The sequence below is a fragment of the Heterodontus francisci genome, chromosome 19, assembly GCF_036365525.1.
Source record: "Heterodontus francisci isolate sHetFra1 chromosome 19, sHetFra1.hap1, whole genome shotgun sequence".
Lineage (NCBI taxonomy): Eukaryota > Metazoa > Chordata > Chondrichthyes > Heterodontiformes > Heterodontidae > Heterodontus > Heterodontus francisci.
The window spans coordinates 60,753,181-60,771,907 of NC_090389.1; the positions used below are offsets into that span (position 1 = coordinate 60,753,181).

Here is an 18,727-nt window from a genome sequence, read left to right on the forward strand (position 1 = left end):
ACATATTTAGATGAAGGCCTGCCACCATGCGGCAGCGTGGAGGGTGGGCTGCACCGAGGTCTCCCCGCTGCCGGTAATATGCAGCGGGCACATCTCGATGTCGGGGGTCGAGGCGGGCCTCTCCCCCCAGAATTTTACCAGCTGACGCACAGCTAAATATGTCTCCAACTATTCAATACTCTGTTTTTGATCATTTTTAAAATCAGTTTGACTTCTAATCAAATCTAATCAGGAACATGTTCCACAGGATAATATCCACATTGAGTAGCTTCTTCCCAACCTGTAGCTGATATTTTGTGGTATTCTTTTGCTTCCTGCCTTGCTGGTGAGTGTCCATGGGTCAGAAATTGGAATGTTTTTGTTTTTTTTAAGAAGTACTTATTTCCTGTAGCTTGAAATCTGCAGAACAGCACAGATTTATCAAATGCTTCCACAACTTAAAAGGGTTGTTATGAGGACAGTTTGCATAAACTTCGGTTGTATTCCTTTCGAGTTTAGTTGGTTATAGGTCATCAAATTGTAGTATTTAAAATGATAAAAGGATACTAAAGAGTAGATGCAGAAAAGTTAATTCCTCTGAAGGAGAAATCCAGAACACAATCTTTAAAATTAGAGCTAGGACATTCGGGTGCGAAATCATGGAGCACATTTTCACCCAAAGTGTATTGGAAATGTGGAGTTATTTTCCCCTGAAAGGACGTGGATACTGGACCAATCGAGATTTACAAGACTGAGATCGACAGATTTTTGAGGTAACTGTTAAAGGCAGGTAAATAGAGTTGAAATGCATATTAACCATGATCTAACTAAATGGTGGAACAGTCTTGAGGGGCTGAATGGCTGCCTCCTATATGGATAGCTCTCCTGATCAGGGTGATCATTTCCCCAGTTTTGAGCCAGAACTTCTGTTTCAGGGGTGCCTACTATTGAAGATTGTAAGCAGGACTAAAATATCTGATTTTCTAAAGCTGATTTTAAAATGAAAGCCTGTGCCCTTGCGCAACATATAAATCAATCATGCATGCTCAAACTGGGCCCTTCTGCAGCTTTTCAAAATGAAAATTGCAATCGTGACCTAAAGTAAAGCAGAAAACTGTTTAAATCAGTTAGTACTATAACTCAAGCAATTGTTTTATTGTCCGACATGAAACCTTTAATGTATTTGAAATAAAACTGCTAAGATGATTTTAAAACAAGTTAGAATCTGGCTTGCTTGATTTGTGCAAGCTTGGTTTTGCGAGAGGTAATTAAGTCAAACTTGTTATTGCAAGTAGAAATTAATCTTGCTGACAAACCCAAAATGTGCTATTTTGGGTAATAAATTTTTGTTAAAATTTTGAGGTGAACATCATAAGTACAGTTAATGCAAAATGTGAGTGGGTCAAAAAATTGTATTTTTCCAAAAACTTTCTAGTATGAAGTAAATAAGTTTTTTTGACTATGAAGCGGACTCCCATACTGTGGCGGAGATTGCATTGCCATCAGCGAGAAAGACACCTTCGGTAAATCAGAGGTATAAAAACAGGTGTATAATCTTAGACACTTTGCACAGGCAAGTTCCAATGCCCAAGAATTTGAAGTCTAGAAGGAGCTTTGCTTTTGAAAATGTCTTAACCCAAAATACCAAAAATGTAACAAAATGGTAGGGGATGCTGATGATCTGGGAGATCCTATTTCCTTCAGAACAACTCCTTCCAGGTACTGACCTCAGAACAAAACATTTGTGTACTCTAAATAAAGGGAGTAAATAAAAACAAGAAATGCTGGAATCACTCAGCAGGTCTGGCAGCATCTGTGGAAAGAGAAGCAGAGTTAACATTTCGGGTCAGTGACCCTTCATCGGAACTGACAAATATTAGAAAAGTCACAGGTTATAAGCAAGTGAGGTGGGGGTGGGGCAAGAGATAACAAAGGAGGTCTAGATTGGACCAGGCCACATAGCTGACCAAAAGGACACGGAGCAAAGGCAAACAATATGTTAATGGTGTGTTGAAAGACAAAGCATTAGTACAGATTAGGTGTAAATACACTGAATATTGAACAGCAGCAAGTGCAAACCTGAAAAAAAACAGTGGGTAAGCAAACTGAACAAACAAAGATGAAATGAAATAAATGCAAAAAAAAGATTGTAAAAAATGTAAAAAAGAATGTTAAAAAAAAAAAAGGAAGAAAAAATAACTAAAAATGAAAGTAAAATGGGGGGCTGTCATGCTCTGAAATTAATGAACTCAATGTTCAGTCCGGCAGGCTGTAGTGTGCCTAATCGGTAAATGAGATGCTGTTCCTCGAGCTTGCATTGATGTTCAGTGGAACACTGCAGCAATCCCAGGACAGAGATGTGAGCATGAGAGTAGGGGGCAGTGTTGAAATGGCAAGCAACCGGAAGCTCGGGGTCCTGCTTGCGGACTGAGCGGAGATGTTCCGCAAAGCAGTCACCCAGTCTGCGCTCAGTCTCCCCAGCGTAGAGGAGACCACACTGAGCAGCGAATACAGTATACTACATTGAAAGAAGTACAAGTAAATCGTTGCTTCACCTGAAAGGAGTGTTTGGGGCCTGGGATAGTGAGGAGAGAGGAGGTAAATGGGCAGGTATTACACCTCCTGCGATTGCAGGGGAAGGTGCCCTGGGACGGGGACGAGGTGGTGGGGGTAATGGAGGAGTGGACCAGGGTGTCGCGGAGGGAACGATCCCTTCGGAATGCTGACGGGAAGGGAGGGGAAGATGCGACTGATAGTGGCATCACGCTGGAGGTGGCGGAAATGGCGGAGGATGATCCTTTGGATATGGAGGCTGGTGGGGTGAAAAGTGAGGACAAGGGGAACCCTGTCACGGTTCTGGGAGGGAGGGGAAGGGGTGAGGGTAGAGGTGCGGGGAATGGGTCGGACACGGTTGAGGGCCCTGTCAACCACAGTGGGGGGAAATCCTCGGTTGAGGAAAAAGGAGGTCATATCAGAAGCACCGTCATGGAAGGTAGCATCATCAGAGCAGATGCGTCGGAGACGGAGAAACTGGGAGAATGGAATGGAGTCCTTACAGGAGGTAGGGTGTGAAGAAGTGTAGTCAAGATAGCTGTGGGAGTCGGTGGGCTTATAATGGATATTAGTAGACAACCTATCCCCAGAGATGGAGACAGAGAAGTCGAGGAAGGGAAGGGAAGTGTCGGAGATGGACCATGTAAAGGTGAGAGAAGGGTGGAAATTGGAAGCAAAGTTGATAAAGTTTTCCAGTTCGGGGCGGGAGCAGGAAACGGCACCGATACAGTCATCAATGTACCAGAAAATGAGTTGGGGGAGGGGGCCTGAGTAGGACTGGAACAAAGAATGCTCGACATATCCCACAAAAAGACAGGCATAACTAGGACCCATGCGGGTACCCATAGCGACACCTTTTACTTGAAGGAAGTGCATGGAGTTGAAGGAGAAGTTGTTCAATGTGAGAACAAGTTCAGCCAGGCGGAGGAGGGTGGTGGTGAATGGGGACTGGTTGGGCCTCTGTTCCAGGAAGAAGCGGAGAGCCCTCAAACCATCCTGGTGGGGGATGGAGGTGTAGAGCGATTGGACGTCCATAGTGAAGAGGAGGCGGTTGGGACCAGGGAACTGGAAATTGTCAAAATGACGTAGGGCGTCAGAAGAGTCACGGATGTAGGTGGGAAGAGACTGGACCAGTGGAGAAAAGATAGAGTCTAGATAGGAAGAAATAAGTTCAGTGGGGCAGGAGCAGGCTGACACAATGGGTCTGCCGGGACAGTCCCGTTTGTGGATTTTGGGAAGGAGGTAGAAGCGGGCTGTCTGGTGTTGTGGGACTATGAGGTTGGAAGCTGTAGGGGGAAGATCTCCAGAGGAGATGAGGTCAGTGACAGTCCTTTGGACGGTGGCTTGATGTTCGGTGGTGGGGTCATGGTCCAGAGGGAGGTAGGAAGAATTGTCCGTGAGTTGGCGTTGAGCTTCTGCAAGGTAGAGGTCGGTACGCCATACGACAACAGCACCACCCTTGTCTGCAGGTTTGATGACCATGTCGGGGTTAGACCTGAGAGAACGGAGTGCCTCAAGTTCAGAGGGGGACAGGTTAGAGTGAGTGAGGGGGGCAGAGAATTTGAGACGACCAATGTCTCGCCGACAGTTTTCAATGAAGAGATCAAGAGCGGGTAAGAGGCCAGGAGGAGGGGTCCAGGTAGAGGGAGATGCTGGAGGCGGGTGAATGGGTCTGCTGGTCGGGGGGAGGACTCCTGGTCAAAGAAGTGAGCCCGGAGGCGGAGGCGACAGAAGAAGAGCTCAACGTCATGCCGAGCGCGAAATTCATTGAGGTGGGGGCGTAAGGGGATAAAACTGAGACCTTTGCTGAGTACAGAACGCTCAGCATCAGAGAGGGGGAGGTCAGAGCGTATAGTGAATACACGGCAAGGGGTCAGATCAGAAGGGGTGGGGTCAGAGGGAAGTGAAGCGGAGGGAGGATCTGGAGGGGCATTAGTCCCCATCAGCTGCTGGAGCTTGCGTTCCTTAACACCTGAAAGGAAGAAAAAAAGTTTTTTGTTAATGCGTCGGATGAGACGTAAGATGAAATGAAACTGCGGAGTAGAACAGCTTTGAGATAAGAGGGAGAGCTTGGATGACAAAGACTGGTGACGATACGACCAAGCAGAAGCTGAGAAACAATCCCAAATGTGAATATGGGGAGCCTAGGCAAACACTGGAACACTACCTGATACAGTGCCCCTTGTCAGTGTCCTGTACACCTGAGGAACTATTGGAGATAAATGACATTAAATCCTAGCTGTGTTTTTGATAATGATGATGATGAGTATTGACTATGTGTTTGATTTGATCTTGAATTTTTCTCAGTGCCACTCCTTTGCCAGACATTCAATGCTACTTCCTCAATCTATTCGGAAGTATTTTGATCAGCATTTCATTGAAACATGATTGCATGCAATATACTTGGTAAATATACATTATACACTTTAGAAATGTGTAAATCTCAATAGTTAGAGATATTTTTGAATATTTGTAACTGTTCGCTGATGTCCAAAGCTATTTCTTTAAACTAAATGTATGCCTTTCTTGCTTTCTGGTCTTGATTGGTTACATCTTGTTTATCATATTTTTGAAGTTTTATATTTCCTTGTGAAATGTTGTAATTATTTTAATAACTTTTGAGAGAGGGGCAGCTTTAGTTCTCTCAAGGTATATTTGAGCTTTATTTATTCTCTAGAGGTACTTGTCCACCATCTTGACAATTTCAATCTATAGAAATGCAATTTAAGCAAGATTAACTGCAACCAATATGGTAGGTATGTTGAGTTTAATCAGAGTTTAAGCTGTTTATAACACACTAGTTATATAATAAAAACATCCAACCGTTACAAAGAGTGAGTACCAGTCCAGGTTGGACAGAATGGCTGGCATGAATGTATGGCTCTTTTTCACATACTTTCTCTTCAGTGCCTTACATCTTCATGACTTTTCAAACCACCCAAGAGTATTTGGACCAAAGTCAGCATCAATCCATTCTAGAGAGCCCTCTATTCCATCATCTGCATTGGAGCTCTTCCAAATCTTTCCTTTTCGGGGTTGGACCTGGGGTTCATTAGGACAATGAGGTCTTGTCAATATAAAGGTTCCCCTTAATACAAAATGCCCAATGTCTTAAACAAGGTTTTGTTTTTGTATTAAAAACTTAAGATTCTGTATTTTTTTTAAAAACTGAAAAAGGATGTTCAGTGGACATTTAAGACACCTGCAAATAGTTGAAATTTTTGATTGTTTGATAGGAAGTTCAGAACAAAAGCTCAACTTGTATACAAGGACAGGAAAGCAGGTAATTTCAAGGAAACCAGCAAGGGGTTTGACCTCAGCAAGTCTTTGAGTGACTAGGGAGACTCCATGTCTGGCCATGTGACCGGTTCAGGAAGGTTTTGCTTTCACATTGGACCCTTTTATAAAAAAAAACCAGTGAGTTGGACAAAGGAGGCATTTTAAAATTTGGCTTTGACCTGCTTGGAGATCAGAGAGGAAGACCCTGAAAAAGTGTTACCCCTCTCTGTAAAGGAATCCTGCATCTCTTGAGAAGAAACCCTTTATTTGAAAGGTGGCAGATTCCTATTGCCTGCTGTCTCTGAAGAATCCCTGCATCCTGTGTGGTTCCTGCCATCTCCTGTGTTTAAGAAATCCTGAACTCTGAAGAAATCTTCTACTGCTATGCTAATGCTGCAAGACCTAAGCAGACCCTGCTGAAAGACCTATGTGGTGCCTGCTGCAGTTGAAGTGCTTTGAACACCACCTACCCATCACAGACTGTTCATCAACCTTGCCTGGAGAGACTTTGAGTGGCATCCGACTATTCAATTCTGGGACACCTCACTAAACCAAAGAACTTCCTACTAGAACGTGACAGACAAAATTATTTTATTATTCCTTTTATTCATATACCGAAATCCTTTTTCCCAGTTAACCATTTTTTTGAATGTTTGTGTGTACATGATGAGGGCTAGGGAAATAAGGAGCTTTTTGTATATAGATTTATTTATTTATTGGTTAAGATTTGTTTTTATAATAGGTTAATTTTGTTGCAGATTAAAGAAACCTGGTTGTTGTGCTTTATTCTGGGGGACAAATGAAGTATGTAATTGGCTGTTATTCGATAGATGGGAACATTTATTGATAAGCTGTGACCCATGGAGAAGTGGGACTGAATTAACAGTGCACTCTTCCTGCCTCAGTCGTAACAAATGGATTATTGAGTTCTTTGTTCAAACGATGGAGAGAAGCCCACACTTCTGTTCTCTCCCATCTTTCAAGGGCCACAATATATTTCTGGACTTAGCATGCTGCAAGGGCAAGATTGGCCAAGGACTGCTACCCTTATCTCATCCCTTATTCCTAGTAAAATGAAACTTACAGCATTAAGCTAATCCTCTACCTGTTCCAAGCTCTGATACTATCATCCAAACGCATCACTTATCCGTGGCACAGTTTCACCCACATAATCATATACATTATGTGTATATCTCAAATTTCTGACACATCCATGCTTGAGGAAATTTATAACCTCATAACTATCAGGAACAGAACTCCCAGGATACAGAAGGATGGGTATTGAAGAGTGGTGACACACTGAACAGAAAGAATTGTTTTTTCAATGCACCGAGTGTCATTTCTTTCATTCTTTTGACTGTGCTTAGTACTGTGAATTTAAAATAATTATTTTAACTGGCATTTTAGCACAGGAGAAACTGCTTTCTAAATCTTATTTCCAACAAAGTTGATGAGATTTTCTGCTTTCATTTTGGCTAATGAACTACAATTCTCACTAACCATTACAGAACATGACTAAAAATACGTCACATTATCAGCATATCTCTGCAATTGTAGATATATGCATATAATTACATTGTAAGCCTTCCATAACTTGTTTATATGCCAGTATTTTAATGACAAACACTCATTGCGGAGCTTTCAGTTTCTTCTTTCCTTGGTGCATGAGAAAATGTTAAGTGTATGGAGCCAGGCTGTGTGCCAATTTAATTTGTTACAGCTGTGATTGCAGATGCATACCAGCTGCCTGTAAAAGAATTGTCTTTCAGCTTTTAAATTCCAACTTTACGTAACTGCTCAAAGCTTCAAAGAAAACTTTTTAGACTGCACAACTTGACTCCAATTCTTTTTTTTCCCCCTTTTCCCCTGCCAGTGTGTAAACATGTGAAAAGTAATCATTGCTATTTAAAATGAAAATTGAAATTCATGAATACTGTCAAAATGTTCATGTTACAAATATGCTGCTTGGAGCACATTCATTTTGGTGAAATTGCTTTTTATTAAATTGTGAGAGGCACTTTTTCCAACAGGAGAAACAAAGATTGGTGATTTCTGCCAGCTGACTTGCTTCCTATTCTCCCTGGAATAATTGGTACAGTTGTGATAGGATCTCGAGTGTGACTCCTCTTCACATAGTTGAGAAGGGGAATTAAAAAAATGGCTGCTGGGCAGTAAACAGCATGCACATAGCATCTTGCTGTAACCCAGCTTTTGATGCTTTGCTTTTAAAAATAAAAAAGAGTTTGAGGGTGGGGGAGGCAGAGATGATCAATGATTTCAAAATGAAATTGGATGGACACTTGAAGGAAGTAAACTTGCAGGGCTACAGGGATAGAGCAGGGGACGGGATTTTTTCTACAGAGAACTGACATGGACTCGATAGGCTGAAGGGCTGCCCACTGTGCCATAAATGACACTATGGGCTGGATTTTGTGGCACTCCCAGTGCCGGGCCCAAAAGGTGGGAACCCTGTCTCGGCCTCTCCGAGCAACCCCCTGCAGTCCTGCAGAGGCCTTGGACTCGGGGCCCAGTGCTGGAGACCTGGACCTCAAGAAAGGCCCTGGCAAGAGAGGATGGGAGGGTGGGCGTTGAGTGCAGGGGTCCAGGGAGGTGGAGTTTTTCCCGGCAGGTGTCCTTGGGCTACAGATTGCTCACAGAGGATGGACCCCCCTCCCCCACAAAGCGCATAGCGAGGGTGCCCCGTATTACTGGGCGACCTCCCCCTGTGGCGGACATATCCCCACCACTGGTTAAATTCCAGTGGCGAGGGAAAGAGGCCCTTAAGTGGCTATTAATAGGCCACCTAAGAACCTCAGTTGGCCTCTGGACAGAAAGGCTGTCATCAGCCAATTCCACCCCTGACAAAATCGCTAGTGACGGGCCCTCTGTCCACTGCCACCTCTTGCAATTTTATGAGCCCCCCCACCTCAGGATGGGGTCCATAAAATCCAGCCCTATATTTAGGCAGGTCCTTTAAAAACACATTTATCAGGCAGGCCTGTGCCAGCATTTATAACCACATCAGATTTGCTCAGAGTCCAGAGTTCAGTGAGATTGGAATTTGAATTTTGCATTTAGAAATTCACCAGTGAGGAGAGAGATGTTTACTACGATTTTAATTGGATGGCCACATTTGATTAGTGATATATAAAGAAGTGATTGGCTTTTGTATCTTTATAAAATCATAGAATGGTTCTGGCACAGAAGGGAGGCCATTGGATATGGATTGGTTTGTTGTAGTTTACTGCTGCAAAGGAACTAATACAACACTAAAAAGGTGTCTTTTTTTTTACTGTCATCAGATTTCTCACCATTTATGTTTTCACTTTGGACTTCCTGTAGTTACCATGGCATAGGATCATAATGAATACAGATCTGAAATGAAATAAGCTTAAGCAACCAAAGTGCGAACAAATTCACAGTCAAGTATTTGATTCTTCAGTCTCAGCACTTTGGCATGTATTGTTAATTTGTGCAACTATTTCAAAATGCATTGCAAAAATTGGGAAAAATCTATATAAATCAAATTTTTGATTTCAGACTTCCAATCTATGATTACCTGGGTATGACTTCCAGAGAAAAATTCCTTCTGAATGTTGACTCTTTTTCTCACCTCTTTTGGAGGTGATGTCTCAAGCTGAAATTGGGGTCCATGCTCTTTAAGTTTCTAATATTTATGTATGAACCTACATGTGTAGGGGAAAAGAATTGAGCTAGCATATTCAGCAAAATTCAATGGAACAGCAGTTGGGAGCACAACCTGACATTTTATGCTGTATAGCTCAAGGACACTGAAACCGTTCTATCATCTGGTTTGGGTGATTGATCAAACTAAAAAGCAAAAAGCATCCTAGGAGCCATGAGAAACACAAAAAAAAACCTCTCAATTTTTCTGTTATTACGATCAGTATCCATGGTACAAATACTTGCTGTTCCTTCTTTATTATTATCAAATGGTTTTTCCTTCAATTACTTCAACATACGATTTCACCATTAATCAGTTTTAAAAAGAAAATTGTGTCCTGCATAGGAAGAACCATGCATAAGGCAAAATAAAAAGAGAAAGATTATGACTTCATATTTCACTCAATATTTAGTATCTGCATTGGCAAAAGTTACTGGATGTGTGAATGCTTTGTTGTGCTTTTCCTTGAGGTTCAATTAATACAGTATCACAGAATTCTGGTGTCTATTGACAGTAAATAGCGATATAAAAACAAGAAATGCTGGAACCACTCAGCAGGTCTGGCAACATCTGTGGAAAGAGAAGCGGAGTTAACGTTTCGGGTCAGTGACCCTTCTACCATTAGCTAGCTGTCTTTTGTTTTAGGTACAAGACACGTTTAAGATTTTTAAAAATCACTGACTTTCCAATTTGGCATCAATTCTGCAAGGGTTAAGATCAATCAAAGCAAAATTGTTAACGAGTACAGACTGAGCCAAACTAGAAGTCTATGAGAGCCCTTATCTTGTGTGATGAGGATTGTCCTAGTTTACATTATTTGTATGATTAACCACTATTTTAGTCATATTTACTGAACAAAAATGTGTTCTGAATCCTTAGTTCAAAAGAAGTAATTTAGTGTAAAATGGATATACTTGATCTAAAATTACAGTGGCTCAATTTGCATGTGATCTACTGTAGAATCTTTCCTGTGTGCTGGAACATGAATTCATATTGCTGAAAAAGTTTGACAATTGCATATCAAAGGGTCAAATGTAGGTGCACCCTTTCACGTACATTAAAGATGTCATACTATTTTAATGAAAACCTGATAAAATCATCAATTAAAAAGGCACAGATTAATCAAGGACAATCAGCATGGATTTGCTAAGGGAAAGTCATGTTTGACTAACTTGATTTAAATTTTTTCAGGAAGTAATGAGGGTCGATGAGGGTATCACACTTGGGGTAGTCTGCATGGATTTTAGCAAGGCTTTTAACAATGTTCCACTTGGCAGATTGGTCAGAAAAGTAGGAACCAATGGGATCCAAGAGCCAAGATCCAAAATTGGATCATTGGCAGGAAGCAAAGGATAATGGTCAACGAGTGTTTTTGTGATTGGGAGGCTGTTTCCATTGGTATTCCACAGAGGTCAGTACTAGATCCCTTGTGTTTTTTGCTATATATCAATGATTCAGGCTTAAATGTAGGGGGCATAATTAAGAAGTTTATACGAAATAGATTTTATGGTTGATAGTGAGGAAGAAAGCTGAGAATTGCAGGAAGATATTAATCGACTGGTCAGGTGGGAAGAAAAGTGGCAGAGAGTTTAATCTGGGGAAGTGAAAGGTAGTGCATTTGGGGAAGGCAAATGAGGTATGGGAATACAAAATAAATGAATGGAATGATACTGAGAAGTGTAGTGGAACAGAAAGACATTGGAGTGTATGTCCACAGATCCCTGAAGGGATCAGGGCAGGTAGATAAGGTGGTAAAGAAGACCTACAAAATATTCTCCTTTATTTGTCAAAGCATAGAATATAAGAGCAGGGAGGTTCTGCTAGAACTGTGTTGACTCTTTTTCTCTGTAGGGTATCAACTGACGTGACAAGTAAAGATAAACTAAAACCAAAGTCTCGTATAACTTCACTTTATTAGTACTAGAATCACTTAAAGCATACAAATGCTTACAACAGTTTTATTTAGACACCAAATAAGTACAAGTCTCACTTCTTGTACAAGATACTACCCTTCAACACGGAGGTGATCAGTCTCTTGTCATGGTTGATCACTGAGCCTCCAGATTCAGGGTCCTGCCTTTGAGAGTTGTTCCCGGGTTCTCGCCGAGAATACCCTCCAGTGTTGACCCTTATATATTCTTTGAAGGTTCCTTGCTCAACCCATGACTCACATGATCTTGTTTTTCACAAATCTTCAAGCATTATCTCATCTTTGACAAGCATTAGCCATTTAGGCACCTGGACAGAAGTTCAGTCATGTTTACAATAACCACTGTTCGTTCCCCTATATCTGTTCCTCTTTTATCTATTTTTGTTCAACACTCTAGTCTAATGGTCACATATCCCTAACCACAAGCTTTGACATGTCTGTTAGCTTACTTCAAGTTCTGCACTTATCTTTAGCTGCCTTAGAGCATGCTGGGTATAAAGCCTTACTTGACCAACATTTCAGAGCCTACAACTGTACAAAACAATAGTTACACACAGCTAGAGTACTGTGTACAGTTCTGGTCACCTCATTACAGGAAGGATGTGATCGCACTAGAGGGGGTACGGTGCAGACTTAGGAGGATATTGCCAGGAATGGAGAGTTTTAGCAATGAGGAAAGATTGGATTGGCTCGGGTTGTTTTCTTTGGAACAGAGGTTATGAGAGCCCTAGATAAAATGGATAGGAAGGACCAATTCCCTTAGCAGAGGGTGGAGGAAGCATAGATTTAAAGTAATTGACAGAGTGATTAGAGGAGAATTGAGAATTTATTTCATGCAGTGGGTGGTGAGGGTCTGGAACTTGAAGTGCTGTAACCTACAGGGCTATGGACCAAGAGCTGGAAAGTGGGATTAGGTTGGATTGCTCTTTTCCGGCTGGCACAGACACAATAGACCAAATGGCAGCCTCCTGTGCCATAAATTTTCTGTTTTTTCCTAACATCATATGGCTGGGGCGAAGTTCGTGATCTACATCGATAAGCTAGCTAATTAGTTAATTAGTTTTGTTCTCCTATTACTTCCATTAGGAAGTTGCTAAAACTGAAACTTAAATATTCTGTTTAACTCGACCAGATTTGACTGAGTATTACTCAATTGTATAGTTTAAATCAGTGTAAGAAAACTTACCTTTGATGTTTTGTGATGGTAGCATATGTTCGTTAGGGGATTGGTGACCATTTTGAAACTGAGCAATGATCATCTCCTTCTGAAATCAAGCTGCAGTGACTTATTTTTCTCAATTTTATATTCATACTTCACATGGTTCAGTTTCAAGCTATTCTGATTTTATTGTATTTTGGAATTAGTTAAAATTTAAATATCTCCCTAAATTTTTCACAAGTAGCTTTCACAAAAAACTGCACATTTGAGTCCTAAATGTAAAATTGTGGAGCTGTAGTTTTAAACATATTTTTACTGTTTATAAAACTTGCACTGCATAGTTTGGAAACAATTATTTTAACTGGAATTACCAATGTGCCTATTCTGAAAGTATTCTGAATAGAACAAATTAAAATTTAGCATGCATGCCAGCTGTCTGCATTTGCCTTGAGTTGGCAAGGACTGTTGTTTTGGACTTAGTATTTATGGATCAAGGAGGAGCTGGTCTCTGTCAATTGAGTGATTTGTTGAAGGGAGTATCCATGTGAAATGGGTCCAGAGGGATTGATTCCTTCTATAAACTGGGGTGGTTGGAAGTAGTCAAGTGAATTCCAAGATTTTTGTGGGAAGCATGCCGACTATCCTCTTCAGCCTCTTCAAATTCCCTGGAAATGTGTCCCAAGTTGGCATTGGGGTGGGGTGAAAGATTGGATTTGAAAGAAGAGTGCATAATACTAAACTTACGGTCTGCAATCCTGACTGGAATAATCTCATCATTAAGATGTGGTTTGATTTGTTATTGGATAACTTTAAAAAAAAAGTATTCGAACTTTTTATTTGGAAGAAACTTCTGTAGCAACTGATCCAGAAGTGGAAATGATAAACTGCATGATGACTTTGTGATATTGCAACAAAAATTAAGCATGTCACTAAGTTTTACTGCCTAATGCCAATCAAGATAAAGTTACTAATTTGTGTTCTTGCTCCACTGTCATGTGAACAGTGGCTCCTGATGTGTGCCTGAGCACCTTTGCACTCTATCTAGTTCCACCTGGCCTTACAGTCCTTTCATTTCTTACCTACAATTCCCCTTCATCCCCATTCTTTTCCTTGCTCAGCTCTTTCCAATTAACTGCTCCATAACCACCTAGTTGCTTAACCCCATCCTACCTTAGTCCCCTTCTGGACTCCTGTCACTGCACTGCTTGGGGCTGTTGTCCCCGGCTTATATGTCCAGCTAGTAGCAAGAGAAGGATCGTTTATCATGTCCACAATGATGCGTGTCATCTGCTGTGCTGCTGTAGAAATGTCCTATCTTGTTCCCCTTCACTATTTTGTTCCCCTCTCCCAATGCCTGCAGTGCTTACTTTGCTCCTCTGGAGCCAACATCTGACGCCACCTGTCTACCAAATCTATCCACTTAGAACCCCTTTCCCAGCTACAGGATATTTTGACCATTTTCCACAGAAAAGAGTTGGCAAAAGAGGAGTTGTCTTTTACAGGCATAATGTCTTTTTTTAAAGTCTTTGATGAGTGGTTAAGATAACAATGAATTAGTATGATGTTTCCCCAGTCTGTAAATAAGCAATTTGCCAGACTATCTTGCCAATCAAAGAGGATCTCTCAAGCCATTGTGTTGGAAACCTTTGATCCCTTTTCTGGTTGTGAACAGTGAGGTATTTATTTTGAATCTTAAGATATGTTGTACTGTTCAAATTAGTGTGTCTGGTCATAACTGCTGTTCTGTATGTTCATTTATTGTCCATAAAGCAGATTATCAATTAGTATCATCCCTTGTTTGACTGTTTACTCAATTCACCACCTAACGTCACTGAACTCAAGTAAGCAGCTATAACACCCAAAATCTGTAACAGTGGCCTGCAAATGAACTTTGACCACTGTCCCACCATGCATTACCCTGTAAAATGTTTGCTCACTCTTGAACAAGACTGTCTCCATCCCTAGCCTCCTTTTGGAGGATCACGCAACATCCATGGTTTGCTTGCAGCCTCCCTTACTACCAGTAACTCCCTTGCTCCTCATAAAGGCTGTTCCTTCTCGCTTCACTTCCATAACATTCAAAGCCCAAACTGCCACAGAACAGTGAAGCATTCCCACCTTAGTCTATTCCTTTACCTCTCGCCCCCTCCCTCTCGCCCCCCCTCCCTCTCGCCCCCCCTCCCTCTCGCCCCCCCTCCCTCTCGCCCCCCCTCCCTCTCGCCCCCCCTCCCTCTCGCCCCCCCTCCCTCTCGCCCCCCCTCCCTCTCGCCCCCCCTCCCTCTCGCCCCCCCTCCCTCTCGCCCCCCCTCCCTCTCGCCCCCCCTCCCTCTCGCCCCCCCTCCCTCTCGCCCCCCCTCCCTCTCGCCCCCCCTCCCTCTCGCCCCCCCCTCCCTCTCGCCCCCCCCTCCCTCTCGCCCCCCCCTCCCTCTCGCCCCCCCCTCCCTCTCGCCCCCCCCTCCCTCTCGCCCCCCCCTCCCTCTCGCCCCCCCCTCCCTCTCGCCCCCCCCTCCCTCTCGCCCCCCCTCCCTCTCGCCCCCCCTCCCTCTCGCCCCCCCTCCCTCTCGCCCCCCCTCCCTCTCGCCCCCCCTCCCTCTCGCCCCCCCTCCCTCTCGCCCCCCCTCCCTCTCGCCCCCCCTCCCTCTCGCCCCCCCTCCCTCTCGCCCCCCCTCCCTCTCGCCCCCCCTCCCTCTCGCCCCCCCTCCCTCTCGCCCCCCCTCCCTCTCGCCCCCCCCTCCCTCTCGCCCCCCCCTCCCTCTCGCCCCCCCCTCCCTCTCGCCCCCCCCTCCCTCTCGCCCCCCCCTCCCTCTCGCCCCCCCCTCCCTCTCGCCCCCCCCTCCCTCTCGCCCCCCCCCTCCCTCTCGCCCCCCCCTCCCTCTCGCCCCCCCCTCCCTCTCGCCCCCCCCTCCCTCTCGCCCCCCCCTCCCTCTCGCCCCCCCCTCCCTCTCGCCCCCCCCTCCCTCTCGCCCCCCCCTCCCTCTCGCCCCCCCCTCCCTCTCGCCCCCCCCTCCCTCTCGCCCCCCCCTCCCTCTCGCCCCCCCCTCCCTCTCGCCCCCCCCTCCCTCTCGCCCCCCCCTCCCTCTCGCCCCCCTCCCTCTCGCCCCCCCTCCCTCTCGCCCCCCCTCCCTCTCGCCCCCCCTCCCTCTCGCGCCCCTCCCTCTCGCGCCCCCCCCTCCCTCGCCCCCCCCTCCCTCGCCCCCCCCCTCCCTCGCCCCCCCCCTCCCTCGCCCCCCCCTCCCTCGCCCCCCCCTCCCTCGCCCCCCCCTCCCTCGCCCCCCCCTCCCTCGCCCCCCCCTCCCTCGCCCCCCCCTCCCTCTCGCCCCCCCCTCCCTCTCGCCCCCCCCTCCCTCTCGCCCCCCCCTCCCTCTCGCCCCCCCCTCCCTCTCGCCCCCCCCTCCCTCTCGCCCCCCCCCTCCCTCTCGCCCCCCCCTCCCTCTCGCCCCCCCCTCCCTCTCGCCCCCCCCTCCCTCTCGCCCCCCCCTCCCTCTCGCCCCCCCCTCCCTCTCGCCCCCCCCTCCCTCTCGCCCCCCCCTCCCTCTCGCCCCCCCCTCCCTCTCGCCCCCCCCTCCCTCTCGCCCCCCCCTCCCTCTCGCCCCCCCCTCCCTCTCGCCCCCCCCTCCCTCTCGCCCCCCCCTCCCTCTCGCCCCCCCCCTCCCTCTCGCCCCCCCCTCCCTCTCGCCCCCCCCTCCCTCTCGCCCCCCCCTCCCTCTCGCCCCCCCCTCCCTCTCGCCCCCCCCTCCCTCTCGCCCCCCCCTCCCTCTCGCCCCCCCCTCCCTCTCGCCCCCCCCTCCCTCTCGCCCCCCCCCTCCCTCTCGCCCCCCCCCTCCCTCTCGCCCCCCCCCTCCCTCTCGCCCCCCCCCTCCCTCTCGCCCCCCCCCTCCCTCTCGCCCCCCCCCTCCCTCTCGCCCCCCCCCTCCCTCTCGCCCCCCCCCTCCCTCTCGCCCCCCCCCTCCCTCTCGCCCCCCCCCTCCCTCTCGCCCCCCCCTCCCTCTCGCCCCCCCCCCTCCCTCTCGCCCCCCCCCCTCCCTCTCGCCCCCCCCCTCCCTCTCGCCCCCCCCCTCCCTCTCGCCCCCCCCTCCCTCTCGCGCCCCCCCCCTCCCTCTCGCGCCCCCCCCCTCCCTCTCGCGCCCCCCCCCTCCCTCTCGCGCCCCCCCCCTCCCTCTCGCGCCCCCCCCCTCCCTCTCGCGCCCCCCCCCTCCCTCTCGCGCCCCCCCCCTCCCTCTCGCGCCCCCCCCCTCCCTCTCGCGCCCCCCCCCTCCCTCTCGCCCCCCCCTCCCTCTCGCCCCCCCCTCCCTCTCGCCCCCCCCTCCCTCTCGCCCCCCCCTCCCTCTCGCCCCCCCCTCCCTCTCGCCCCCCCCTCCCTCTCGCCCCCCCCTCCCTCTCGCGCCCCCCCCCTCCCTCTCGCGCCCCCCCCCTCCCTCTCGCGCCCCCCCCCTCCCTCTCGCGCCCCCCCCCTCCCTCTCGCGCCCCCCCCCTCCCTCTCGCGCCCCCCCCCTCCCTCTCGCGCCCCCCCCCTCCCTCTCGCGCCCCCCCCCTCCCTCTCGCGCCCCCCCCTCCCTCTCGCGCCCCCCCCTCCCTCTCGCGCCCCCCCCCTCCCTCTCGCGCCCCCCCCCTCCCTCTCGCGCCCCCCCCCCTCCCTCTCGCGCCCCCCCCTCCCTCTCGCGCCCCCCCCTCCCTCTCGCGCCCCCCCCTCCCTCTCGCGCCCCCCCTCCCTCTCGCGCCCCCCCCCTCCCTCTCGCGCCCCCCCCCTCCCTCTCGCGCCCCCCCCCTCCCTCTCGCCCCCCCCCCTCCCTCTCGCCCCCCCCCTCCCTCTCGCCCCCCCCTCCCTCTCGCCCCCCCCTCCCTCTCGCCCCCCCCTCAATCTCGCCCCCCCCTCAATCTCGCCCCCCCCTCAATCTCGCCCCCCCCTCAATCTCGCCCCCCCTCAATCTCGCCCCCCCTCAATCTCGCCCCCCCCTCAATCTCGCCCCCCCCTCAATCTCGCCCCCCCTCCCTCTCGCCCCCCCCCCTCCCTCTCGCCCCCCCCTCCCTCTCGCCCCCCCCTCCCTCTCGCCCCCCCCCTCCCTCTCGCCCCCCCCCTCCCTCTCGCCCCCCCCCCTCCCTCTCGCCCCCCCCCCTCCCTCTCGCCCCCCCCCTCAATCTCGCCCCCCCTCCCTCTCGCCCCCCCCCTCCCTCTCGCCCCCCTCAAAAATACAACGATCATCAATACAAAAGTGAAATTCTCAGCAGATCAAGCAGTATCTGTGGAGAGAGAAATAGTTAAACATTTCAGATCAATGACCTTTCATGAGAAAAGTTCTGAGGAAAGGACATTGACCAGTAATGTTAACACTGTTACTCTTTCCGCTGATGCTGTCTGAGCTGCTGAGTATTTCCAGCATTTTCTATATTACAACTAACTTTCAGAGGAGGAGGGGGGGGGGTCGTGATTTAGCATTTAGAATTTTTTGTTTTTAGCCACAAACTGGAAGTTTCAAGCAATACCACTTTAATTTGGTTTTTGTAATGACAAATCTATTTGGTAACATTGTGTTGAGACCAATGAGTACCATTTTTAATTTAATAAAATAGTACCATGACTTCAACTGTTAACGATTGTATAGGTTTTTAGGCTGGATAATGTCTGTAAATATATTTGTTTTCTAGAACAATCAGGTTGTGGAGCTGCAAAGAAATCGCCTGCGTGATGATATTAAAGAACATAAATTCCGTGAAGCAAGGCTTCTGCAAGATTATTCTGAGCTCGAAGAAGAAAACATCTCTCTTCAGAAACAAGTCTCTGTCCTTAAACAAAATCAGGTGAGTAATAAGTTCTGCCTTGTGTGTATTTGGAGTTTTACATTGGAGAGCTGCAAAAAGATTCACAGAAATTATACCAGAACTGAGAGTTTGTAATTATCTCAAAAAACTGCATGGCTGAGGCTCTCTTCCCTAGAAAAGAGAAGGCTGAGTGGTGATCTGAGAGACTTTTAAGATAATAGGTTTTGATAAGGTGGAAGTGGAGAAAATGTTTCCATTCACGGGGAGACCAAAACTAGAGGGCATAAATATAAGGTAGTCAATAATAAATTCAGTACGGAATTCAGGAAAAGAGTAGTAACAATGTGGAACTTGGTACCACAAAGAGTAGTTGAGGTGAATAGTG

At 47.8% G+C, this 18,727-nt stretch overlaps 1 protein-coding gene across 2 annotated transcripts in view; it reads left to right on the top strand.

Moving 5' to 3' along the window:
* The window catches only part of zgc:171572 (protein bicaudal D homolog 2), a 104,221-nt gene that overhangs the window by 52,408 nt on the left and 33,086 nt on the right, over positions 1-18,727 (top strand). For both annotated transcript variants that reach the window (XM_068051734.1, XM_068051733.1), the window contains exon 3: positions 18,229-18,381. In XM_068051734.1, coding sequence (XP_067907835.1) covers positions 18,229-18,381 — 153 coding nt within the window. The remainder of the gene's footprint in view (positions 1-18,228; positions 18,382-18,727) is intronic.